The sequence below is a fragment of the Telmatherina bonti genome, assembly GCF_933228915.1.
Source record: "Telmatherina bonti genome assembly, chromosome: 11".
Classification (NCBI taxonomy): domain Eukaryota; kingdom Metazoa; phylum Chordata; class Actinopteri; order Atheriniformes; family Telmatherinidae; genus Telmatherina; species Telmatherina bonti.
The window spans coordinates 29,911,177-29,938,068 of record NC_136629.1 but is presented as its reverse complement, the minus strand read 5'-3'; the positions used below and the strand labels follow the sequence as shown (position 1 = coordinate 29,938,068).

The 26,892-nt window shown below is 38.0% G+C and overlaps 1 protein-coding gene across 1 annotated transcript in view; it reads right to left on the bottom strand.

The window, feature by feature from the left end:
- LOC306762372 (disintegrin and metalloproteinase domain-containing protein 12-like) overlaps window positions 1-26,892 on the bottom strand; it is a gene marked incomplete at its 5' end in the record, with an annotated part of 120,519 nt that continues 93,627 nt past the window's right edge. The window contains 11 exons of the mRNA XM_079248815.1: window positions 1-85; window positions 1,602-1,777; window positions 7,047-7,301; window positions 9,934-10,042; window positions 12,337-12,523; window positions 12,809-12,917; window positions 16,826-16,903; window positions 19,486-19,684; window positions 20,381-20,489; window positions 20,616-20,811; window positions 24,950-25,039. Of these exons, the coding sequence (XP_079104941.1) occupies window positions 34-85; window positions 1,602-1,777; window positions 7,047-7,301; window positions 9,934-10,042; window positions 12,337-12,523; window positions 12,809-12,917; window positions 16,826-16,903; window positions 19,486-19,684; window positions 20,381-20,489; window positions 20,616-20,811; window positions 24,950-25,039 (1,560 nt within the window). The 3' untranslated portion in view covers window positions 1-33. The remainder of the gene's footprint in view (window positions 86-1,601; window positions 1,778-7,046; window positions 7,302-9,933; window positions 10,043-12,336; window positions 12,524-12,808; window positions 12,918-16,825; window positions 16,904-19,485; window positions 19,685-20,380; window positions 20,490-20,615; window positions 20,812-24,949; window positions 25,040-26,892) is intronic.

The window sequence follows — 26,892 nt, the reverse complement described above, 5'->3', positions numbered from 1 at the left end:
TAAAAATATGTTCTATTTGAACATGAAGCCAGCTCAGCAGTCCTTAGGAGTCTTTGGTGGTCTGTAGGGCAGCGCAGGCACAGGCCTGAAACAAAAACACAAATATGTCATCAGTGACGCAATTAGTGAAACTATATTGACACTAATTGTCAATGATGTCAATTCATCATAGGTGGTGTAGTGGTTACACACTAGGGGATGGGAAAAACGAATTGAAAAATCGAAAATCGGGATTTTTTTGCTTCACAATTTTAAAATCGATTTATGTTAAAAAAAAAATCTTTTTTTTTTTTCAAACAAATAAAAATAATCCATTATAAAGTTTTCGTCATTTCTATTGTTTTTATTGATCTTTTAACTTGTCTTCTTGGGCATTATAGCAACAGGATGATGATCTGGCGACTGTGTTGTTTTTTTTCTAATTGAAATCAAGAAAAATGACGAGCAAATAAATAAGTTTTATACATTTATTTTGTTTTTAATCTACAAAAATCGGCAATATCAAAGAATTGTGAGAATTGCAATTTAAATCGAATCGGCACACAAAAAATTGGAATCGAATTGGGACAAAAGCATATCATCACAGCCCTATTACACACAGCAAAAAGGTCGCTGGTTTGAGCCTCAGCTGGGGGGATTTTTGCACAGTGGCCGTTGTGAGTGGAGTTTGCACGTTCTCCTTTTTACATGCAGAGGTTCTCCCACCCACAAGACATGTGTATTTGGTAAATTGATCACTTCTCACATGTAAGTTTCTTTGGATAAAAGCGTCTGCACTATAGAATCGGCTACAACCACAGCTCCAAAAACCCTGCTGAAATCGTAGGCAGTTTCGCATGGTTCCATATTTTACCAGGGGGTCTGTTAGAGAAAAAAAAGCGTCTCCATCTTACATGGAGACGCTTGTAAGATGGAGACTGATGAAAGACTCCCACCAGTTACACGACACTGTTTCCACAGCCAGTAATAATCTGAAGCCAGTAAGCCTTCTCTGATTGCTTCTGTGACTTTCCACCAGGTGTTGCATCACATGACCCTCCCAGTCCTGTTCCAGTGTTTTGGACAGATGTTGCTGGCACTAAAAATGTCAACATCTGTCCTGCAGTCTTTGCACTCTTTTTACTTAAACGTTGAATTTTACTGATCTGCAGTATTTTCTGGGGGCCTCAATAACATTTTGCGCCATCTCCTGACATAACCGTCAATCAGACTCTCCTCTTTCAGGCATGCACCTCGTTACTTTCATCTGTCAGCAGTTTAATATGTTGGTCACGTGTCACGCTAAACAAAAGTCGTGTTTATCTTAAATCATGTTGGTAATCTTTCTAGGTCAGATGCACCGTAATGGCAGCGCAAATTTAAATACTGACAGATACTGAATGTGTGTCATGTCTGCTTTGTCAACAGCGATGTGATATATCCATTAGGTCCCACCTCGAGTCTAATTAAAGCCAATCATTTCATTTTTGACAAAAACTCATCTTGATCTTTTATGTTGAGCAGCGGAATGTAAAAGGTGAAAAAAAACCCCAAAAAACAAGCTAGCAAACCAGCACTCCCAGTATGTCTGGAATTATAAAAGCCTGTCCTGCTGTACAGACCTGCTGGGTAAAGGGATGCTGGGTGGAGGTCTGGGAACGGTGGGGATAGGTACTGGAAGGGCTCCGGTCCTTGGGATGTAGATCCCTGCCGCTGTGGGACTGTTACCCAGCCGAGAGCTTCTCCCCACTGGATCTGCAGGTAGTGGTTTCTGTGGTGGACTGGGTTTCTCAAAATCCTGAGGAAGAAACTAAAATTCAGTCCATGTCCTCAATATTAATTTCTTTTTTTTTTTTTTTTTTTTTTTTTTTTAAAGCATTAACCTTAAAAAAAAAAGCACATTAATCTTATCTTTAGAAACAGGTTATGATCTGTTTTTTTTCCCTTTATTTCTCTCTCTTCCTCTCTCTATGAGGTGTTTTCTTTCTCTTTCCCTTTGTCTTTCTGTCTCTCTTCTATCTCCTCTGGTCTGGTCCAGCAGCAGAAAATCTATATTACAATTTATACAAAATAAATAAAGATATAAAAATAAGAATCTAGAAAATCAAGGGGATCATCATACCAGTAATGCTCCCCTTTGCAAAGTAAATTTGCTCAGCAGAAAACAGCATCCAGACCATCATTCTGCTTGCTTAAATGCTGGACAAGACACGAATTTAAAAAAAAAAAGAAAAAAAAAAAAGAAAAAAAGAAACAGTTTATGGACACCAGAATAACACAAGCAGTCTCTTTTAAGTATGGATTAGTTGTGTAGCAGCTATCTATTACCAGAAGCTGACACATTTCACTAGAGGGCACTGTGTTATCAGCATCTCTGAATACCAACCGCAAACATGAGACAAATCCCAAACCTCCACCTCTTTTCCTCCACCACCTCCCTGGCAGTGCTGTGAGTGTAGAAGGTTATCTTGATGAGGTGCCATCGTGTGTTACTAATCTACACAAGGAGGTGAGACGGTGATAAACATCTGCTACCAGCTGCCCTGCTACCGTCACACACATATGCACAAAATCTCTCAACACCCACGCGACGACACAAACCAGAACAAGTAATACATAGAAGTGATCCGTGCACAGGGAGATAAAAAAAAAAAAATCCTCATCTTGCATGGATAAGGATTATGAAAGGTTTCATAAAACACACGTGCACACAGCAAAGATGTGATTGTGCTGAATTTCATACAGTTTAGAAAACCCGCGAGTGACCGACGAGACTCCGACTTGGCCGCTGCTTCATGTCAGCAGAACTTTGCAATAAGTAGTTTTCAAACATCCCAACATGACCCTGAAGTGATTACTTTTATATTTGCATGTGTGGGCTTAACTGTATAAATCTCTGTCCACATATTTTTGCAGCTTGGGGATGAAGATGAATCGTTAAGCTGCAGCACACACTGATTTTCTCCATGTCACAGAATTATAACTCAAACTGTGCGGCTGAAGCAAAGAGAAGATTTTTTTATTCCTGTTTCAGCTTGAAAATGCCTACGTTGACACCTGACGAGCCTGCACCGGCTCTAATCTTCACCCTGTCCAACACCCCTGTGATGTCATGGAAACACCAACTGTGAGTCAGACCTTATCGGCCGACATTTGTGACCAAGTGGTGGAGACTCCTGCAGGCGAGAGACCTTTACTCCCCAACATTTTGGCTACATAACACATGCCTGGACAGTCAATGTGTTTTGCTTACAAAGATGCCTGAAAGATGTCAATCTTTTTAAACAAAAGCTGTAATTACAGTTCAGAAGTATAGATTTAAAATGAAAAACAACAACAAAGATGGAAATGCACAGATGTAACTGCTTTTGTGGAAGATTTATAATGGACTTGCGTGCTTCCTGACACTTTTCTTGGCAGGAAAAATCTTGGTGGAGTTCACATATTTTAATTCAAAATAAAGTATCGAGCTGTCTTCGAGAGTGCTGCGCCCTGGGCTTACAAGCACCTTTCCAAACCCGCTGAAAAATGTGCGGCCATCCAGCCAAAAATAAACCAGTTTTTCAAAGTTCTTGAACAGGTGACATTTTCCAAAGCCATGTTGTTGTTTTGTTTTCCCCAAGTCCTGGTGTTTCCATCTGCTTTTAAAGTGCACCTGAACATGATTTGCTTTCTATATACTCAGTGTTGCAGGTTTCTGTTATTTCTATTCTTTCAGAACAAAACAAAGTCTGTTTGTGAAAATCTTCTGCTAACTTAGAGACAGACTTTATTGGGATGCATTCTGTGGGAAGACATCTAAAATAAGACATTTTGGTAAGACAGCAAGGGAGCTTGTGTCAAGTATTACAGTAAGCTTGTAATGCACTTTCTCTTTAAGGATTGATGTCCTGTATGTCCTTGCTGGCCTTCTGTTAAATACCAGCAGAATCCCCTCTAGTGTTTCTGACCTACATGTGCCGTCTCCTCTCGCTCAGTGTGTTTCATTGCAGTGAAAAGGGCTGGTAGATATTAGCAGGTAGCAGAGTTTCATTGTTTTGGCAGGCAGTGAGGAGTCAATTTATAGAGTAAACAGTGGCCTTTAGGCTGAAATACATCTTTGGTTGGCAAGCATTCATTGCAGTCAGGGGAGATGGGCTGCAATGTTTGATATGGACGCCACGAAAACATCCAGAATTGGATGTGATTGCAGCTGTGTCTGCTGCTCAGTGGTGAATGACATATTCAGGTCTTTTATTTAAATACTGATGCAATAATGTGAAAAAAGAGAGATAAGTATTTATAAAAAACAGACAACTGAAAAAAAAAACATGAAGAAAGTTGGGAGAAAGAAAACAAAACAACAAACATTATTTAAAAAAATGAAAAAATAAAAGTAAAACGAAGGCAAAAAACTGAACAAATAATAATAATAATAATAATAATAATAATAAAAACAACTAGAAAAAAAAAAAATTTGAATCACTTATATTCCATCATAATAAAAAACTGGAAAGAATATGGGAATATTTACAATAGGGATAGGAATAATTGATTTATTCATCGTTAAAAATTTATTCAAGGACATTTTTAATCAATAACACTTATGCATCTTAAGAATGGTGTTGAAGATAAACGTGAGTGCATATTTTCCAGTGTAACCATTGAATTTAACTGCCACGTGAAATTAGTAAACACTGTGTTTTTTCTACTTTTACAGCAATTTATTACAGTCAATAAATACTAAAATTTAATACAAAAATATTAATGGTTTACTAAAAATTTATCATCAATTGTCCAGGTGATCTATTAACACAATTTATTCAAGTTTCCATTTTTAATTTAAAACCTACAGAACGTTCATTCATTCATTCATTATCCTAACCGCTTAGTGTGATTAAGGGTCGCGGGGAAGCTGGAGCCTATCAAAGCAGTCTTTGAGCGAAAGGCAGGATACACCCTGGACAGCTCGCCAGTCCATCGCAGGACCACACAGAACGTAATAAAAAATGCTAATAATCTGGAAAAATCTCTAAATAAAAGGTCAATAATCAGAAATGAGCAACTGTGCTTGTTAGGTCTTCTGATGTCACCGAATCAGTAATTAATTTCATATAAAAGCACAAATCAGAGCTCAGGCTTTACAACACCTTTATAAACCACCTTCAGGTTACCGAGTTCAGCATTTTCTTCTTTTTTTTGTATTATGATGTGCCTTCTGAAATGATGGATTAGAAAAGATTGATTGAAGTAGAAACATATGAAAACACAGCTTCAGTTTTCTCCAGAACCAGCACCCTGTTGCTATGGCTGGTGTTGGTCATGGTGATTAGCTCACATGTCATGGCTAACCTGCACACCAGAGAAGAAATTATTAATGTTGGGTGATATTTATGTCAAAGCAGACTGTCAGCTGCTGGGCACCACACATCCCACATCAAGCCATCAAGCCAGAAAAGAGCAACATCTCACTCTGAGAACAGAACCATTGATCTGCTGAGTTACCAACTACTTGCATTGATGTGATGCAACGCTGTGGAAAACTGGTCAAAATGCTTTTAAAGCACTTTGACTTTCTCCAACACAGTGAAAAACATCTTATTTAAATTGAATTGTGTTGTCTGGGCTCTTTTTTTTTTTTTTTTTAAGAACAGGGTTTAAATGATTACCAAATAATTATTTTTGATTTTATTTACATTCTACTTAACATTCAAACATTTTTACAAACTGGGTTGTAAAAAAATAGGAATCTGCTAAGCAACATGACTAAAGCTGATTGCCATTATTGTTGCTGGATCATTATTATTGCCATTATTGTTGCTCAGACTGGATCATCTTAAACTGGCCTCAAAGTCTCTGATTTTCTGGCTTCACATCTGCAATCATTCCCCCCCCCCCCCCCCCCCCCCCCCCCTTGAATAGAAAAAAATGTTAAAATCCTCTTCCTTTTTTCTGTACAAGGCAGAACACATCTGCCAGAATCCTGTGTACTCTGCTGGTGCTCACAAATTGCCAGCATCCAGTACAACTCTCCTCGCTGTGCCAGTACAGGCACAGGTCAGGATTTGGATCCACCACCGGAGTAGACGGATGGATTTACTATCTTCACTGCCTTCGATATCGTTGGCTCAACTGAAAGCACAGCCTTACTCAGGAGTTGGGTCACAGGAGGAGAGACAGATTGAATTTTGCAGTCGATATGTGGGCAAGCAAACCGACTGCAGTGTAGAAACGCAACGAGTCCCAGGATTCATTACTTTGCTTTAAAAATGACCACGCAGGTGGCAAGTTTTAGGTCATTAACTACAATATGCATGTTTTTCACATTACTGCCAGCCACTTTAAAAGAGCACCTGGATTCTCAGATTAATTTATACCTTCCAATCCTTGGCTCATTACAGTGTCGGAAAGGGATAGAAATTAGAGTTGACCTAACATGGATGATCCATTATAGTGAGAATTTTTCTGTTCCATAGCGATGCAGTTAAATGTGAAACCTTTAACTCCTAATGTGTGTGTTTAAAGAAACCGTAAATGTTTTGGTAAATTTAGTGGTCAGTAATCACCTTTTAGTCTTCATTTTTACATCAACGTGAATAAGTTGGTTCTAAAAAAAAATGCTGGCTCATAAAAACTAAAACATTAATCTTCTAAGCTAATTTATCCTTAAGCAGCTGAGGTGTCAGTGTGCACTTAAGCACCTAAAATCCACTGAGAATTTAGCTGTAATGGTAAAAAGAAACACCTGAATGGTCATGTGACCTGTTATAAGCCTCAAATCTTGGCATGTGATGGTCACACTTCATAAGCAAACAGAATTAATGGCTTTAAAGGTGCTGGAAGCCAAGGGCGACCTACAGTAAAACACACACAAGATGAATTTATAAGACCATGTCAAATATTAGAGCCAGTAAGAAAGAGTGTAGTGAATTTGAACTCATCATCATTTCCATCTATCATAAGGTACTCTGACAAAGCAGAAGCTAAAAATTACATCCTTGCATTTTGTGCCAAAAAAGAAAATAAAAAAGAAAAAGTCATACTGCTGTCTGATTTGTAGCATTCTTCAAAACATGTTTCTAACAAACCTGGTCCATTCTGCGAGATGACTGCTGGCGCGGCAGGCTGAGGAAAGGTGGCACCGGAGGAGGCGAGAGGGATGCGTGGGTGGGCAGGACCTGGTGGCGGTGAGCCGGCAGAGGAAGCAGGGTAGGCTGACCCACGCTCAGGGACACAGGCATGGGCTGGCTGATGTGCAGGGGCTGGTAGAGAGGCAGTCTGCGCAGGCTGTGCGAGTGGAAGTTGTGTGGTGGGAGCAAAGGCTCTGCACTCAGAAGAGATGGCTGAAAAGAAGATTGTTGGAAGTTATGTTCAGTAATTGCAGAAGTTATGATGAAATGTTAACAGTGGGAGACAAAAACGTGCACCAGCACGACCCTGAGACCGGAATCTAAACGTGAAATCGATTTCAAACCTGAATGTTCTTAAAGGGAGCTAAATTAGCTACCCATAACCTCTTCCCTGTTTTATATAACAGCTGGTGAGCTATTAGGACTTTTTTAAAACAGTTTTTAAGATTTCAGTGCACCTGTTTTGGAGTGGGTCACTTATCTGATACTTGAAATCTATGGTATTTCAATGTTTTTACAGACCAGTCACACTTCCTACCTGCTCCATATGGGAAGCGTGGCGCGTGAAACAAGATGGTTTTCATTCCACTCCCATGAAAACAGATGATTATAACATCCACACAGGCTAACATGACGATAATAGATGACCATAATTAAAGACTTTTGAGGTAATTTTGGCAACTGAAAGTAACTATTATGAAGTAACAGCTGGGCAATGTCTGTGTTTACTTTTCAAGTAATTTCAGCAACAGATTGCATAAAACTGTGTATTTGCAGCCATTATTAGAGGTATGCTGTGCTACTATATTTTAAGCCTGCAGTGACTTTAGTTTAGCAGAAAGGTTGTTGCTGTAAATACGAATATGCATCTATACTCCTCACAAAAAATTAAGGATATTTAGCTTTTTGTATGATGTCAGAATCCACCTAAATTGCACTTGAATCTGAACAGGTGAGCTTCTCGAAACCTTTCAGTGCACAGGCACAATGCTGAAGTATTTATTACTCAACACGCTGTGATTAACCTTTATTATAATGTTTACATTTATAAATAATTAGTAGAAAACAAACCATAATACATAATAAGTTATTAGTTATTTTTATGTTATTGTTGTTGTGATGACAGAGACCAAATTATTCATTGGTGGATTAAAACAAACACTTTTATTTTGAAAGGGAACCAATTTTCACTCTTACTAACTTCTTCCAACTTCAAAATAAGATTCAGCTCTCCCTTCATTTCTGTCTGTTTTCCAGCCAGATCGCCAAACAATGTCAGCATAGCATTAACTTTAGATGTTATCTGTAAATTTCCTCTGAGTTAAAGTTTTTGTGAGTAGCAGTGATTCAACAGTTTGACAAAACAGATACAACTTGAATGCCGCATTCCTGGTATGAAGCTAGTCAAACAGCCTTTCCAGCAGAACGGCAGATCAGACTTCAATGAACATGACAAAGTCTGAGTTATTTACTTGACCTCCCCAGAAACTAATCAGATGGGATCTGATGGCAGCTACAGATGGACTCTTGCCCACAAAAAACTCCAACAGAGCCAAAAGGATTTGTTGCTAATATTCCAACACCCTCGATTACTTTCGGAAGTTCTTTCTTTCTTTGATAAGCAGGACTTCCTCCGTATCATTCTCCGTATCATTCTCCATATCATTTTCTGAATTCTTATGTTTTATCTTTATTTATTTTGTACAATTGTAATACAGAGTTTCTACTGCTGGACCAGACCGGAGAAGAAAGACAGAAAGACAAAGGGAAAGAGAAAGAAAACACCTCATAGAGAGAGAGAGAGGAAAAGAGAGAGACAGACAGAGAAAGAAAGAAAAATCTTAGCATCTCAAACTGAGATGCTAAGATGTGACAGAAAAGCTAAAGGTAAACTCCGGTTGTAAGATTCTGAATAGTGTAAAAATGCTGATTTCAGTCAGGCATAAAAATGCGAAAACATGATCAGACATGATGTTGTTCAGCTGTAAAAGTCTAAATAAGGTCACATGTCCTGACCAGCTGTTATCCTTTCACTAACAATAACACCTAAAATGGCCCCAAAAAAAGGATTTGGCTGTTCAACAACACCCACACACACCTACACACACACACAATGCAGCAATTCTGATGCATTTAAAGAGCTGTACTGTGATGCTGCCCAACGTCTGTGGCTGGCTAAAACAGTCACAATAATAAGAGCGGACAACCTGTTTCAGAGTCTCTGGCGAACAGTATGCTGGAAAAGATAAAGCGGATGAACTTCTACACTCAATTATGACATTTGATAGAACTTTTATACACAGTTGCTGCAGAAAGAGGCGAGTGCAAACACAAATCAGACCAACTGGCTGTCATGCATATAAATGTCTACTTCTTTATTGTGCCCCACAAACACAGTGATAGGTAATCTCCTTCTGTCCTTATCATTCCCAATAAACAAATCAAAACCTATTTTCCTCCTCTGCCCGAATCAATCAGCTCCCTTCCCGTTGTACAAAAGAAAAAAAAAAAAAAAAGCCACTATATCACAAACATTTAAGGGGCCTCAAATGACAACATCCTGAATCTCATTTAAATGGTGCAATCGCTCAATTACACTTCTGCTGCATTCTGTCAACATCGGTGCCGTAATTAATATTTCCTCCTGAGTGAGGTATACTGAGGCTGAATCAATTATCCGACTTGCAGTCATTTTGTTTTGTCAACACGCCTGCAAGCATGAAGACGTGGAAATTAGGTTTGGCTGTAGGTTACCGAAGAGCGGAGCTCGAAGAAGGAGCAACACATGGACTCAGATAGAGCAGATGGATGGATACATGTGAACACGTCGAAGTGCAAGACTAACCTTATAGATGTGGGCTGTAGAGGGTTTGGGTGGGGGCTTTCGGCATGGTGTGGGCCTGAATCTGGGCTCACTTCCGATGGGGCTGGTTGGCCTGTTTGCCTCAACAGATCTGTAAGCACAACAAACATACCCTGTTTTTTTTTGTTTGTTTTTTTTTTTACAATAAAACAACTGACATGGATGTTTTAATTAAAATGATATCAAGTTTGTGATCTTCTGAAATTCTTGGCTCAACATGCACTAAAAATGATATTGCAGTCTTTACAATAATAATTATTACTCATGATCAGAACAATGCAATTCAGCTCCAGACATACTTTGGAAACATCTCCATCAAGAATTTGCTTGTTGATCTTACAAGGCAGCTGTTAAAAATGGTGCTCTGTAAAAACTGAATAAGCTTTTTCAATTAAGGCTCATTTAAGTCATTAAGTCAATATTTATTCCCTTTTGGGGTCTGTGGTTTTTACCCTGACTGGGTAAACACTGGGCATCTATAGCAAAGAAAAAGCTGTTTTCAAACTTCAATAATCGACTCTTTCTGAACGCACGCCAGGAAAATTCAGTGTGGATTTTTTTTCCGAAGCTGTTGAGCACTGCTCTTCACAATGGATAGTTTAACTGCTGGGCAGATGTTCTCACAGCTGGAAATACTGCACAGAAGTGTCTGGTGCTGGAAATGGAGCTGGACAATATGGCTTCAAAAGAAAATCTCATTATTTTGTTTCCCATCAAATTTTATTTTCCACTTTTAATGTCCTGTTTAATTTTTCCCAAAACACTTTTACGTCTCTCCCTTTTTTAACAAAGAAAAATGCAAAGGTTAAGTTTTAAAATCCAGAAGGGATTTAAAAAAAAAAAAAAATTCAGGAAGCTTTATTTTCAAAGTATAAACTGTTTTTATATTATAAAGCACTTTGTTTTGCCTTTGGCAGGAAAAGCACTTTGTAAGTAAAGTTTGATTTGATTTGATTCTATCAGCTTCAAATAATGTCTCAGTTTCCAGAGACATAATCACTGACATTCTTGATTTAGAAAACAGACAGATCTGTGACAGTAACTCTGTGGAAATAAATGTCCCCCCTAAGAGAAAACACATTGGCTTTAGCTTGGAAACCCAAAGCCTAATTTTATCTTTCCCGCAAATAAAATGTAAAGAAGATAATCTACAATTTGTGAACAAGACTCTGAACAAACTTCATATTTGGCAGATAAAAGGTGTCTCACATGGCAACTCTTGGTCGGATAAAGCTGTTTTGTTAGCAGCACATTCAAAATGGTGGAAGGTGCTCCTTAACTACAAACATTTCAGGGAAATCAATACGACATATAATTAAACTAAGTGACAATCAACATACAGGCCATCAGAGAAGTGTAAGATGCAGTAGCTAACATGCACTGTGTTGCATTTAACACCATGAATATTAACTTCTGTTCTGACATCTTCTGGGGATATTTTCTAAGGAGATGCCTGGAAAACATCCACAAGAAGTCGGAGGATAATTTTTAACAAGCCACTGCTCTGGAACAATGTTAGGGGTGCAGTTTTGTGGGAAAACAGCTAATAAGGGCTGTGAGGGTGAAGCGAAATGGTAAAGCTATGTGCTGAACGGCAAAGATGCAAACACAGTTTATTGTTAAGCTCTAAACACTGATTTTAGTCATATTTCTTTAAGTTCTTATTTACTCAGTTTTCTACATCAGTGTGAAATGGCTGAGCCTGTATTATCTTAAAGCATTCATTTTGAGATTCCAGAGTCCATTTATCCATTTATCTTCAGAAATCTGCTTTTTGAAAAGAGATCAATAAGCCCAGTTTAATGCAAAAAAAAAAAAAAAAAGCTCTTTAACTCATTATATAATCATTAGAGACTATTCTGCAATGTGTGCCTGGTTTATCTAAATCACATCTGATTTCAGTTACTCTGACTGCTGAGGAGGATTCACACCTGAATACTAATCAATGAGTAGCCTTGTTTGCTGCTGTTGTGCTATTATAGCATATGATATAATCATTCTGTAGGCAGATGAGAGGTTGTCCGATGCCTTCTTCTCTGATTCAGCCAGCAGCTGCTCCACTATCACTACATAACTCTTTTTTTTTTTTTAATGAACTTGCGTAATTAAACATAATTACCCAGTTTAATTAAAGCAAAATTTGTAAATTTCCTGGAAGGAATTATTCTATTTGGTGCTAATTACAATGATCATGTCCCAAATCATTATCCATTTATCATTAGAAACAGGGCAAGAGAAAGCCTGAGTGGAAAGAAAGCAAGATGTGGGGATTCATAAAGGATTACATCACAATACATCCTTATTTTAAATCATATTACTTACATTTCCAAGCTTTTATTTCTTCTTAGGTTAGTTGTAGCTTAAGCTGTGCTTTTTTTTCTTTACCTGAGTTTCTCCAACGTGCTCTTCTTATTGTTGAAGAACAGGCGCAGCCGAGGCTTCCTCTTCAGAAAGATGACAGCAATGGCCACCAAAAGGCTGATCAGGGTGACCAGGACTGCCACAGTAATGAGCACACTGTCGGCTGATGCCATATACGACAACACGCACATTAATACACACACACGCACATCTACAGCACAAAACAATGACAAGACATAAGACTGTTACAGCTAGACGGTCAGCAAAATACAAAAAAAATTAATATCGTCTTCACTTCAAAGTAAAGTTTAAAGTTTTATGTGACGTATCACTCACTGTGTGTGATGTGTGTTTGTGTGCATGGGGGTGGAAGGCGGGCCGTGTTGTTGAAGGACTGCAGTCCACACTGCACAACAATCCAGATTGTGGTGCAGCAGGTGGGGTTTTGTGTTTGTGTATTATAGAGTGAAGATAAAAATGTAACGTTTCATTCTACCTGCCAGTCTCATCGGCCCGCTGTCAACGCTCCCTCCGAAGCCTGCTTTCTCACAGAACGGAGGGGCCCAGTGTGCTTCACAGTGGCAGTTCTTCTTGTTGTTGCACACCTGAAACGTGCAGAGAAAGTTACACAGCGTACAGACTTCTCTTTCCCTGATAGGAGTGACTTGTGTGCTAAACACAAACAGCTCTCAGTTAGTTTTATATCTAAAAGTCAGAGTACTGATAATGAACTTCATCATATTATTAATATTGTTCCCATCCCACACATGGACCGCCAGGCCTCCCCTCTGTAGTCAGGACTGGAGGTGGTGCACAGCGGTGGCATGGAACCTGGTGGTTCAGTCTGAAAAGATAACCTGGGTACCCCCTCCTAAGGACCCACCATGGGGGCATGGGGGTTGGGTGCGATGTGAGGGAGGAAACCCTGGAGAAGACCCAAGAAATGCTGGGGGGACTGTATCTCTAGAAATAGCGGCTGGGGAGAAGGAAGTCAGGTTTTCTCTGCTAATGCAGGGATAAGATCAGGAAAATGGATGAATGGATGGAAAATAAGTGCACATGTGTGCATAACAAAGGACTTTAATAGATAAAACGTGTGTGGAAGGGTCCGTCAAGTACGATCAAGGAGGATTTCCCCAGTGAGGAAACAAAATCCAGCTGTTGGTCGGAGGAAGACGGAGCTGAGCAGCTGTGGGGGATTTACATGCTGCACATACACACAGTGTCTTCTCTGCCTTCAGGCCATTGACACCGTTTGGACACAGTAATGCCTTTGAAAGCTGAAATACCTAAAATACTAAAATACAATATAAATATTTGGAGGCTCTTTTAGCAGCAGTAGCAAAAAGTAATAATTTTCTCTGTTGGATTTTTCTTTGTCTTTTAATTTTACAGGTTTAAAACTAAGAGACATGGGGATAAGACAAAAGTGAGATCATTTTCTATGTGATCTGTGATAAGTTGTTGACGTTACTGTGGGGGAATTTTGCCCCACTTTTTTAAATTAAATTGAATGAATTGATTTAAGTTTGTGGGCATATTTAAAGCTCAGCTCTCTAGGCTCCAGACTGAAGAAGTGGGAGACTGCAACACCGTGATTCTTGATAGATTTAATTCTTTTCTTGTCTTTTTTAAAAGACAGTTCAGTAGTAGATTTACTGTTGTGCTAAAGATCATTGTCTTGTTGACTGAGCAAGAGCTGTTGAAGAAATGGACTCATATCTGGCAGAAGGTGTCCACATCCCATGTCTGCAAAACAAAACTCTCCCCAACATGCTTGACAAATGGCATCATGTTGATGTGCCCTGTGTGCATTTGTGACATCTCCACTTTGGTTTCATATTCACAGGGAATATTCTGATCTGATATCTTTATTTATTTATCTTAACTTATTTGCAAGGGCCATATTTGCACATTAATGAGCACAATTAAAAAAAAAAAAAACTATTTCACATCTGTTGTCTCTTGGCAAGTCTCAGACAACTGCAACAATTCATATATTGTATAACAAAGTGCATCCAGAAAGAAAAGAACAGTGGTGCATAATCTAACATAAAATGTAATACTTTGATCAAAGTAGACAATGTAATGTAAGCACATTTCAAGTGTGTGACGTTAGAGTGTAGTTTTAATAATAAAAGATAAAACAAAATTATTGACTCAAAAAGGATAAAGGTCATAAAAGTGTCACAATCAACAAGATATAACAGAAAAACTACTTAAATCCAAAGGATGAATGTTCTGCAGCATATATATATATATATATATATATATATATATATATATATATATATATATATATATATATATATATATATATATATATATATATATGCTGCAGAACATTCATTGAGCTGTGATCATTGAGCTGTCATTAATTAAACTTGTAATTCAATAACGCATCAAATATGAATAGACTGGAACCTACATGTTCAAAAAAACTATCTAATTATGATTGTAGTTATTTTATTAGTTAATTTATTTTGAAAATATTGAAAATCTTACATACTCCACCTTTAAGGTCCTTGCTGATTAAAATCGTTGATACACACCTGAATGCTCCAAACCAGCAAACTTTACTGATGATTTATAAGGTGCATTTAGTTACTAACGTTTGACTGCTGCTTTAACTCTTACAGACAACCGAAGCATGAGGGCTGAAGTTTTTCACACACTGCTTCTGCATTCTGGTTCAGCTTTTGTTAATTATATAATAACACAGTGTAATATATCATAATTTATCTTAAACATGTCCTGACATATAGGACCTCTTAACAACAGACATATAAAGGATGGAATCTACCAGAAACGTATGCGTAAAAGCAATACCTTATTTATTCTGACTACAGATATTTCATGTATTTGCAGTGTTAAAAAGATGCAGCCTATTAAGGCTAATTAATCACTGAATGTCATTGTCGCTGCACACATAATGATCTCTGCGTGTATATAATGCATCTGAAAATATCACACTCCGTGTTTCCATTTAATAACTTATTAAAGATGTGGACTTGATCTACAGCTCATGTAGAAAAAAAAAAAACAGTGAAAATCAAAAGTTCTTTTCACCCACAGAAATGGAAACGCCATTAAAAGGCTTTTATGATAAAGAGATATGAAATTCAGGCAAGCAGAACTCTTTGAACTCCACCAATGAATTCTGAGTTTCACTGCTTTTTCAGTCAGGTCTCATACATTTCAGGGTGTTTCAGAAAATGGAAGACAATTTGTTGTGCCAGATGTTTCTGCAAAGGGAAGATGCGAAATCGAATCAAATAAAAATTTATAAGCGCTCCTCAAACAAAAGCAACACAAAGTGCTTTGCATAAAAATAATAATAAAAAAAAACATTCTTAAATATATAAAAAGAGAAAGGAAAAACCACAAACCTTCACACACTCAATTACACAAGATATAAGCTGAAGAACACACATCTTACCATGCTCTTATCTTTCACACACAATATTGTCTCTTTTTTTTTTCCCCTTGTCCTGTCTAGCATCTCAGCATACAGAACAGCAATCTGCGTGCCATAATTTTGCCACACAGTTTTGCTCTGTCAAGGGAGTCATCTCATCTATATGGCTGCCCTTGATAATCTGAATATTTTTATTATTCTTTTTTTGTAATCATCATCAGTCTTGATATGGCTGTGCTGGACCTGTACCAATATTGTCTCCCACACCCACACAGTGTGGCTATACAACCCCTACCTCGCTCTGCACGAACATAAATTCTGACACTTCCCTGGAAATTCTTCTCTAAAATATTCAAGCAAAGTCATTTTCACTATAATCATTTTCTTGTTTCTGTGAGGTAAACAGGCAGCTACTTTTTCTTTTTCTTTTTGTCTCTCGCAGAGCATTTCACAAGTATTTCCAACGGATGGACTCAAGTTGTCGAGAAATGAAACAAATAACAAAAAGACAAATTGCGGAAATCATAGCTTTGATTTCTCACCGCATATACGGTTGCACTTAATTGACAGTGAAGATCACTATTCACAGCGGGTCAATCCAGCCTGTGCTGAATGCCCAATTCACAAAACTAAACAACAAGGTAAATAAAACATAAAAGCACCGTTGGCTGAATAATTGATAAGAGATGCTTTGAGAGAAATATGATCATTTCAGAGCAGAAAGAAATACTGCAAGAGCTTTATCATTGCATTCTCCAGATGCTTACTCCAAGCTGCTAAGAGATGATGGACAACATTTTAAGCAGACTCTAAACAATGCTATTAAATGTGCTTGATTAACCTCTGTTGAACAATGAAGATTGATTGTACAGAAAGGGAGTGTCTGCCATAACTCACAGGCTGCACTGTAAATACAGCGTTGCTCTGCTGTTGTTTGTAATTACAGGGTAGACGAGCAGCAACCTGAGTGTTTAGCTGGTCAAAATGTGAATGAATGGATAAACACAGAGCCATCACTGGCTTGTAACAGTTTTTAACAAGCTGCAGTGCATGATTAAACACTAAATACTGAGTTAAAAGGTACTTTGCACTCACCCCACGTCCATTGCACTTTCCGGAGCACTCATGCACGCCAAAGACACTGACATTCTGGCACTGCCTGTTCAGGCACACCTATAAAGAGAGGAGCATCGTTAAATATTTTTAGATGCACGGAACTGAAATTTCCAGTGAAGATAGACACAAAAACTGGGACTAGAAAAGGAGAAAGTTTTCTCTTTTTGCAAAGACAAGACCTTTCGCAAGACTGCAGATTACTTTTTACACAAGTAACAGAGACATTTTACTGCATTTATGGTTGTGTTCAGAAAGGCACAATTTGACTAAAAAGTTAAGCAATTTTGCATGAATAAAATGGATACTAATGTTTTTTGTGTTTTTTTGTTAAATGTGTTTGTCGCAGACCATATTATACATCCAACTCCTATAAAAAAATAATGGAACAAACACCCTTGAAGTTAATTTGCTGAGCTGTTTCCTCTTTAACATTCTGGCTTTTCTTTCAGCAGAATTCAAGTGCTTTCATTCATGGCAATGTTGTTTGTTGAATAGATTAAAAAGTTGTGGAATCACATTGCAATTTGCATTTCAAAAATAAATATCTGATATAGTATTAATATGCAAATTATTTGCAGTTAATAGAAAGTGCATGCAAACCTTTATGTACTTGGCTGACTGATAGAAAGCACGGTCCCTGCAGGAGAGTAGTCAGTAAAAACAATCCATTATAAAACTCCCCTATTGATTTTCACTGATTAGGAATTTTGCATGACTCTGTTTCTTTAGGACAGGAAACAGTTTCTAGTTGTTCTTGCCATTCATTTCACCCCAGTCTCAGTTTGCCCCCGTGTTTGATGGTCACATGATGTCCAGTGTATGGTTCCTAAGTGATGAGTTTGCAGTCATTCTGGTTTCGGTTTAAAGTTTTATTTTTTTACCCCTATGCCAGAGTCTCTGTCTGTCTGTCTATCTATCTATCTATATTTATAAAGCACCTTTCAGACAATGAAAATGCAATGCAAAGTGCTTAACATAAAAAGTAAAAAAGCATAGAAGAGAAAGAAATACTTATCATTTCCCCTAAATGAAGAATTTATTCAATCAGCAAATACACAACATAGCAAACACATTCATTTGTGTCTCAAGAGGCGCTGTCCCCAACCCATAACTGTGTCTGGAAGGTAAAACACTGGAAAAATAACAGAAATGCTCAGGCTAAACAAAAAGTTAAGAGAATAAATAAGAAAAGAAAACTTAGAAAACATAAAAAATAAGGATAGAGTTAAAAGCAATAAAAACTAATCATAAACTTTAAAATGAAATTAAAATTTAAGGATAAAAAAATGAAAAAAGAATAGAAACAGTTATGACTTAAAAATAATTAATCAAAAGCTTTACTAAAAAGGTAAGTTTTAGTTGCCTCTCACTCCCAGAAGGCTGTTCCACAGGCGAGGACCATAGACACTAAAAGATGCTTCTCCATACGTCCCGGTCCTCACCATAGCGGGACCAGGGACCAACAAGAGACCAGCTGCTGTGTAACTTTTAACCAGTTTTTTTGTTTTGATGTTATAATTATGCCAGACCCCAGGAAGAATAGCTGTAGGTTGCTACAGCTAATGAATATCTTAAATAAACTAAAGTAAAATAAACCCGCTCCCGACGAACTGAGAGCCCTGAGTGGCTCATAAGGTAAAAGCAAATCTGATAAATACCTCAGGCTAAGATCTTTAAGAGCTTTAAAAACTAATAAGAGTATTTTAAAATCAACTCAGAAGCGCACAGGAAGCTAACGTAGAGATTTTAACACTGGTGTTATGTGAGCTTCTTACTGGTCTTCGTCAGTAGGCGAGCGGCTGAGTTTTGTAAAAGCTGCAGTGGGTTTATAGTCTTTTTAGGAAGACCAGAAAGAAGAGCATTACAATAATCTATTCTACATATGATAAAAACGTGGATCTGCATTGGCCTGAGACAGGAACTGTCACATTCTCAATATGTTTATGAGGTGAAAGAACCCCATTCTAGTTATGTTTTCAATGTGTAGCAGAATGAGATGTACTTTGTAGGTATTTAATTTAGATAGTAATACTCAGATATCCTGATTTTTTATGTTTCCCATTAGAACAAACAAACAAAAAAAATCAGACTAGGGAGAAAGAAGCTGCCAGCTGCTTTTATGTCACTAATAATGCCTGCATTACGCGTGCAGTTTTAGCTTCTCATCTTTCTCAAATTGCCACTGCATTGCAGGCCATGTTCTGCCCTGATTGGCATGGAAAATACAAAACCTTTTGGAGGAGAACAAAGGGCCGTGACAAACACCCTCTTTCAGGATATTGAGAATTTCCAGATAATGACTGGAGCAAACTCGTGACCTAGGAGACTGTAGCCAGGAGACAGCTGGGCCTGGCTTATGGCCATTTTGTATCAAGGCTCAAAGATGCAGAAAAGCTATTTAGCGCCAAGTGTAAATCCCTTGACTAGATGGTAATGGAAACCTTTGATGCAACTAAATGTAACACAATATGTTCCAGTTTCCCAGATGTGCGCTTTATTATTTGCCATCTTAATATTAAAAATGAACCACTGGATTTATTTGAGTATGTGATTGTCACTTGATATGTTTCTGATGTATTGCGACAAACAGGTATAGAATACTGCAACACTGAGGCTTGAATAGTACACTGATTCCTCACCATGCTGTCGCCACACTTTGTCCCAGCCAGAACGAGTCCGGGGTCTGGCATGTCATCGCCCAGGTAAACGTGTGTCCCTCGACACAAGATGCGCCCCCCTTCTTGGAGAGGGATGTTTGTTTCAATAGACACAGCGTTTGTTCCAATCACTGGTCTGTTGGCACCACCCTGGCACTGGATTTTACCACACTTTGCATCCCTGCATGAAACACACACAAACACACATATGTGCACACAGACATTTAAAAAAAACCCCCACACAGCTCTGGCCTGTCATTTAAAGATGAAGATAATAACCTTAGAGACAGATGAGAGAGTGCTGCTGAGCCTACTGTCATTAAAGCAATTGCATCAGTTAACAAAAAGCTTGATTAGAGAATTCACCCAAAAAAGAAAAAGGGAAAAGTTCTTTCATACAAGTAGGCGACAGGACAATCTGAAGCTATTCATGAACAGATTTTTTTCTGTGATTAGCTGCCACACTGCAAAAACTTAGCCTTTAAAAACAAGAAAAAAATGTACAAAAACTAGGTAAATGTTGCTTAAAATAAGATAAATTATCTGCCAACAGAACAAGAAAATTTGGCTTGCCAAGACTTTCCAAAACAAGTAAAAATACTCTTAAAACAAGATGAATTCTCTGGCACAAAAACTAAGAATTAACTCACCTTTAAAACAAAAAGCATATGTGTACTCAATTTAAGATTTTTAGTCTTACTTTGATTTCAGTTTTTGCAGTGTATGTGTCTTAGATAATGTTTTTCATCCTTGTAAACTTTTGTTTGAAGACCACACATAACACTGATGGTAAATAATGGGACTTACAGCTAATTAACTTTGTTTTGCACAGTATTTTCTGTCTGCCTCTGCGATATCTGTGCAGCAGCAGACTTACCTTGCATCACATTTGGCAAAGGAGCCTTTGGAATCTTTCCCACAGTTCCCATAAGGATCACCTGCAGAGTTGACTCTCTCAAAGCAGATCCCAGGGGCAGGCTTGGCTCCTGCACACAAAGGCAAACAAGGAAAATACTACTACAAAAAATGAGCAAAGAATCTTTTATTTATTTCATGGATCTTTTTTTTTTTATAAGGTGATAAAAATATTTACACAAAAGCGACTGATTTACCTGGTCCCCACAAGGTGATGCACTGTTGCTCATGAGTCTGGCAGATGCCGTTGTAGCAGTAGCCCTCAACATTATGGCAGGCATGTCCATCATGCAGATAAACGTTGGCTGGGCAGTGAGGGCTGGCACCAGTACAGAACTCTGGCAGGTCACATGAGTTACTGGACTCGCGGCACAGGGTGCCAGCTGGTTTAAGCTGTAAACACGCACGGTTCAGTAAGACAGTTTGCAGAATGAAAACCTCCAACACTGCTGACTTCATCTATCTTGTCAAGGTCCCATCAGGTCTCTGTTCAAACATGACCGGACTGATAGGGCAGCACTGCTAGGGTGATGTTTGGCATCTGATGTGGGTATGAGAATATGTCAGTGCGGAGTCAGACAAATTTTATTACTGGTGTTAGTTGTATTGGAACAGTCGTTTATGGAAGATGCAGGAATTCTCGTTGTGAGGCATTATAGCATTTCCAATCATACATTGCATTCTCAATGGCCGACTGACAAGAATATGTGTTTTCTACTACAACTATTGGATATACACTAAATTAATATCTCCATATCTTGTGACAGTGTGTGTGTGTGTGTGTGTGTGTGTGTGTGTGTGTGTGTGTGTGTGTGTGTGTGATGTTATTTCTGTACACCCTACATCTGCCTGTATTTTCCCAGTTTTTTCTTAAGTTGGCGTATTTGAAATGGATTTTAGATCGTAGACTTTTCCAATTACTGAAGATTATAAAAAAGTTCCAGTCAGCTGACAAATGTACCAGCTGCAGCCGCCTCCTCTGAGGATGTGTGTGCGTGAAAGCAAAGAAGTGTTTATTTGGCCTTCACAATGTTACTAATGAGAAACAGTCAGTAATAAAGTTTTATTTCTCTTATTTACAGCTTTAATTTGCTACTAGCTGTGATCTTTTGCTTGCTCCAACTTGTTTTAACACTTTTGTTGCTTAGACTCAGCTTTGTTTGAATTTGAGAGGTGAATGCTGTGTCTGCAAAGAGTAACTAAAATAATTTATAGTATTTTGAAAACACAAAAAGGCATTAATGCATTCCAAAAAAATAGAGGGATCATGACAGAAAGTCAGAAATGTTTACAGAATACAAATAACCCCATTCTGTAAGATTTTTTGCTCAGGAGATTAATCAATGAGAGGTGAGGGTGTCAGGATTTGGTATAAAATGAGTCTGAAAAAGGCTCCTTCTTTCTCAGTAAAGATGGGCCGTGGTTCAGCACTTTGAGATAAACTATCAGAGAATCATCAATGAGTGTAAAAAGGTTTATATAGTTGAATGATTGCTTGCAAAGTACATTATTCATTGATAACGACAATGAATAATGTTGAAATATTTAGGAAGTCTGAGAAATGTTCACAGCTTAAAGGTTAAGGGCAGAAACCACTGCTGAACTGGTATGACTTTTGTGTCCTCAGGTACATAAAAACAGTCATCCAACCATGATTTAGTGCAATCACGTGGCCTCAGAAGATTCTTGGGAAATCATTTGTACTCATTAGTCATCCAGAAATTTAACATTAAACCCTAATACTATGTAGCTAAACACAGCTACATAGTATTAGCTAAAGCACAGCTAAAGCTATGTATCAACTCTGTACAGAAACAAAGTTGAATTATCTGGACACAAACTTACCTAAGAGGGACAGAAAGACAAAGGCCGTGTGTTCTGTAGTCAGATGAGTTGATATTTATAAGAATTTTGGAGAAAATAACTTGATTCAGTATGTCACCAATGACAAATTATCTTTTTTTTAAATGAATAATAACAGAATGTGCTGTAATCACTGGGGCACACACTCTTTAAAAAAAAACAATTTAAAGGTTTACATGATATATTAATTAACTTTGGATTGTGGTACATTTATTAATCCAACGTTTAGGTTAGTGAGGATAGTAAAGATGTTTCCATGCGGACCACTGGACCAGCATTATGTTCCAAGTAATCCTGGTTTACATATTACGTATCAAATGAGCAAATAAAGAATAAGTAAAATGATCAAAAAGAAAAAAATTGTTGATTTGACCTATAATGCATGGAAATATGAAAAATAAGAAACAAACAGAATATTGTCAATACTTCAGAAACCTACAGAAATCCAGAAAACATGTTTTTGGGCGAGCTCATATCTTTTTGAGGGGAGTAATGCTCCTTTTGATGCACAGCATGGCTTCACCATGAACAGTTGGTTAGTTGTGCTGATGCCATGTGTATACACTTATCTTGTGAAAAAAAAAAAAGTACTTGATTCTACATTCATTTAGCAGACGCTTTTATCCAAAGTGACATACATATATACTCTGATAGGCACATCAGGGGGCAACTAAGGGTTCAGTGTCTTGCCCAAGGACACTTTGACACATAGTGAGGGGAAACCTGGAATCGACCTCCCAACTTTAACGACTGCTCATCCACCTGAGCTACAGCCCCCAGTGATTAATTACTGTCACTTAAATGTGTGAAAAAAGCAATTAGAAATTAAAATAATGGGAACATAATTGGAAATAATTATGTAAACAAAACAAAATTACAATACTAATACTCCAAATATAAGTAAAAAATAGCCATAAAATATAACATTTCTCTCTGTAAATTAAAGATGAAAAGCGAATATTGAGATAATTAATAATTTACATCCCAACTCCATCAAAGCTCATTAAAAATAGGAACGAAAAATCAACAATTCTCCTCAAACATAAACCTAAAATGCAGCATTTACTTTGTTGTCTTTGTGGGAAAAAAGACATAATTATTATATACCGAAGTAAGAATAAAAACTGCAGCTTATGTACAATGCTGTGAAATAGGAAACGGAGGTTAAACATGCTTGTGTCAACAGCTGCAAAGCAAGACATATCAAAGGATTTAATCATCCTCGACATCAAAGTTCTTTTGCAAAGCGACGCCACACATCAGGAATATTAAAAGATTTTGAAGTTAAAAAAAACCCAAAACACTAATAATCAAATGGTAGCAAATCCAATCTGAATTTGCCATCCGTTGAAACCTGCTTACTGAGGTGAATATACAAAGTTGAAGTGAACTCACTCGAAATATTAAACTATACACACTGTTATGAGCTTCTTAACAACCTTCAAATGAGAACTCACTGAGTTTCAGAAAGTATAAAAAATATAATTGAACACTTTTTCTGCTCTAAGAGATACGTGAGGTCACAGAACTGTGCAAAAGTCCCTCATTCCTCTAACATTGCGCTCTCAAAGAGCTGGACTTTCTTGCAATCATTTGAAGTGATTTTTAACGTAGTTCTTCAGGCTATCAAGTTTTTGTTTCTAGTTGTTTACTTGGTTGCTTTTTTTTTTTTTTTAAGTCCAGCTATTGTATCTGAACATTTTTGTAGGAATTGTTTTACATTTATTGTGTGTTATGGCAATAACATTTGGCCAAAATGTAATCCAAGCAAGTGCCAATCTCAAGGAATGCCCCAGTGCTATGATGCATAACAACTAAACAATGAACCAACATTAAATTCTGTCTTTAGGCACTTCAGTAGCAACTGGTTGCTAAAACTGTTCATGTTTCTTTTTCTGTATCTATTAAATATGGTGACAGTGACAGTGTTTGATAACCAAATAATACTTTTTTCCCACCAATAAGAAGAGTTCCAAAGAAGTTTTAAGCAAAGGTTTGGTATGGCATATAGCATTGGTATGCTAGCATGTCCTTTACTGAGGAAATTTCAAGGAAAATATTAGAGTGATTTGATGTAAAACTTATGTGCTTCAGAAAAACATCAGAAAAGCTCAAGCAAAACAATTGACCAGAGAGATGTATCTGGATCTTTAGATGATACATCTCTTGTGCACAGAAATGGTCTCCATGGCTCCCTTGAAGCCAGTTTAAAGGAGTGGATACAAGGAAAAAAGGCTGAGGTATGCCAGATGACACTAGAAATGGAAAGAAAAACAGTGGCAGTAGGTGTTATAAAGTGATGAATCCTCATCAGAGCCTGGACCACCATGCCACTGAGGCAGTGTGGCATCATCATGACAGAGAAATGGAACAACAGGCACTCAGAATCCAAACAAGACCTTTGAAATGTCCATTAGGAAACTTGGAAAACCATTAGATTGTGTAAAAGGAAAAAGGTACTCATGTCAAACATAAACTTTGAAGCTCAATGCAAACTGTTTGCTTTATTTACTGAATCTATATTTACACTTCTTAATAAACAGCTGCAACTACTTCCTGTTTTTCAGGCAACAATATTAAAAAAAAGAGGGGGAGCTCAAGACTTTTGCACAGCACTGTAAAGGCCCTGTAAGCACTGGTAGGGCACTGTGCGAAACAAACATTTTACCTGGCAGTCTTCGCAGCACTGTCCGTGGGCGCACACGGCATCTCCCTTGAGGGTGCAGGTTGTAGCGTTGCAGCAGGGATTCATGCATTCCTGGTATGCAGGAAAGAAAACAGAGCAGCTTATTGCATGTGGACCTGATCATCACACTGAAGATCCCTAACTGCTAACTGGTGCTGGTCAGATGAGGACCTCCAGGTCAGGGATGGACTTCCTGTTCAGAGATTCCTGCCCTGACCTGGAGACCTCTGTGCAGAGGCACTTCACTGAAGTTCATATGGTTTAGATTCAGCGTTTGTCAAGACGTTTTGACTTGATAAAAGGAGTGTGTCAATGCAATGACCCGCAAAAAAGAGGGTTGAGAAGCCAAAGATGGAAATTTGCTGTTGAAACCATAGACTGTATATAAAGAGATGGACGGAGCCTATGTGACGTTTCCCATAGCTTTCTGAAGAGCTGAATTGAAGCTTGGTGGGCGGTTCCTACCGTCGCCATGTTGGCAGCGTCATGCGCGTCGTCTCGCCCAGAAAATACAAATATGGGCAAAGAGGTGGAGCTGAGAGGGCAGCCGTGAGTGTCATGGTGGATGATTGACATCGAGCGAACTCCGAGATTTCTGTAGCTAAAAGCTAACCGAGCTAACCCCGAGAAAACAGGAGCTAACCAGCTAACGGAGGTAAGCGGGCTAAAGCTGAGTCACATTGTTACCTGGCTAAAAACCGCGGTTGTTCTACGTTCTTCTTACTTGAAGCTGGAGATTGGTACCTGTCAATCAAAAGGACACGCCCCTAAATATGCCGAACTTCGAGATTACATTACTTTAAAACGGGGGGGTTAGAAAAAAATTCACTCCCCCCACAGTTGTCATGAAGGTAAACCTGACCTATAAACCGAAAATGGATTTTTGAATCAGGCTGTAAACATGTTTATTTCTGCCGTGAAGTTGGCCTTTTTTAACATGGGAATCTATGGGGATTCGTTCTGTTTTGCAGCCCCTAGTGGATGAAGGGGAAACTGCAGTTTTATGCACTTCCGCATAGGCTTCACTTTTAATTGCCGGAGGTTGCCGCTTGGTTGAAACCAGCCATTAGAGCGGAGAAGAGAGGAAGAAAAAGAGGTAAAACTATGTGAAAGTACTATAATATATCATATTAAGAAAAAAACAGTTCTACTGTTTACAGCATGGGGCTCTAATATATTTCTGTGTTGCACTAATGAGGGCTGAAAGCAGAAATTTCTGTGTTGATTTTCAGCTATGTTTTGTGATTCTGGGTGTTCTCATCTTGGTTTTGATGCAAATCCATTATTTCAAGAAGAGAGCAAAGGGTGCTTTCATCTCCAAGTACAACTGGTCCAACAGATCAAAACAAGCTGTGTGGTGAAATGAATGTGTGGGCACGCTGGCAGAGTTGGCCAAATGTAAACCATAGTTAGCTTGTTGGTGGTCAAACATGATAGCTCCATCCAAATAATTTTGTCCTACGTTATAATTCTTCCTACCTAAATAATAACAAACACTGTCGATGTTTAAAGAGACAGTTTAGCCAAACTTAAAAAATGTGGGAGAAATGAACATCACTTTACAACGGCGAGAGACTGCCTGGTTATTTTGTACTCTGACAAGACCAGCAGAGAGGCTAAGGCGCCTCTCCACAGAACTGATCACATCACGTTTTTATGAAAATCTCATTTAAAATTTTCATGCCTATATAAATATTTTAGCTTAACAGTGCAATAAGGACCCCAGAGAAAACATCTTTTGAAAAACATGGTATGAAATCAATTAGTCTACAACAGTTGTTTAAATATGTCAGATACATATTTAATCAAAACTTCATATCTTCTGAAAGGTTGCAGCTACAAGAAGTAAATATAAATTAGGCTGCTGCTATAATCCACGCTGTTTCTGACCTCATAGCCAGCAAGAGGAAAAACGCTGTTTTCAG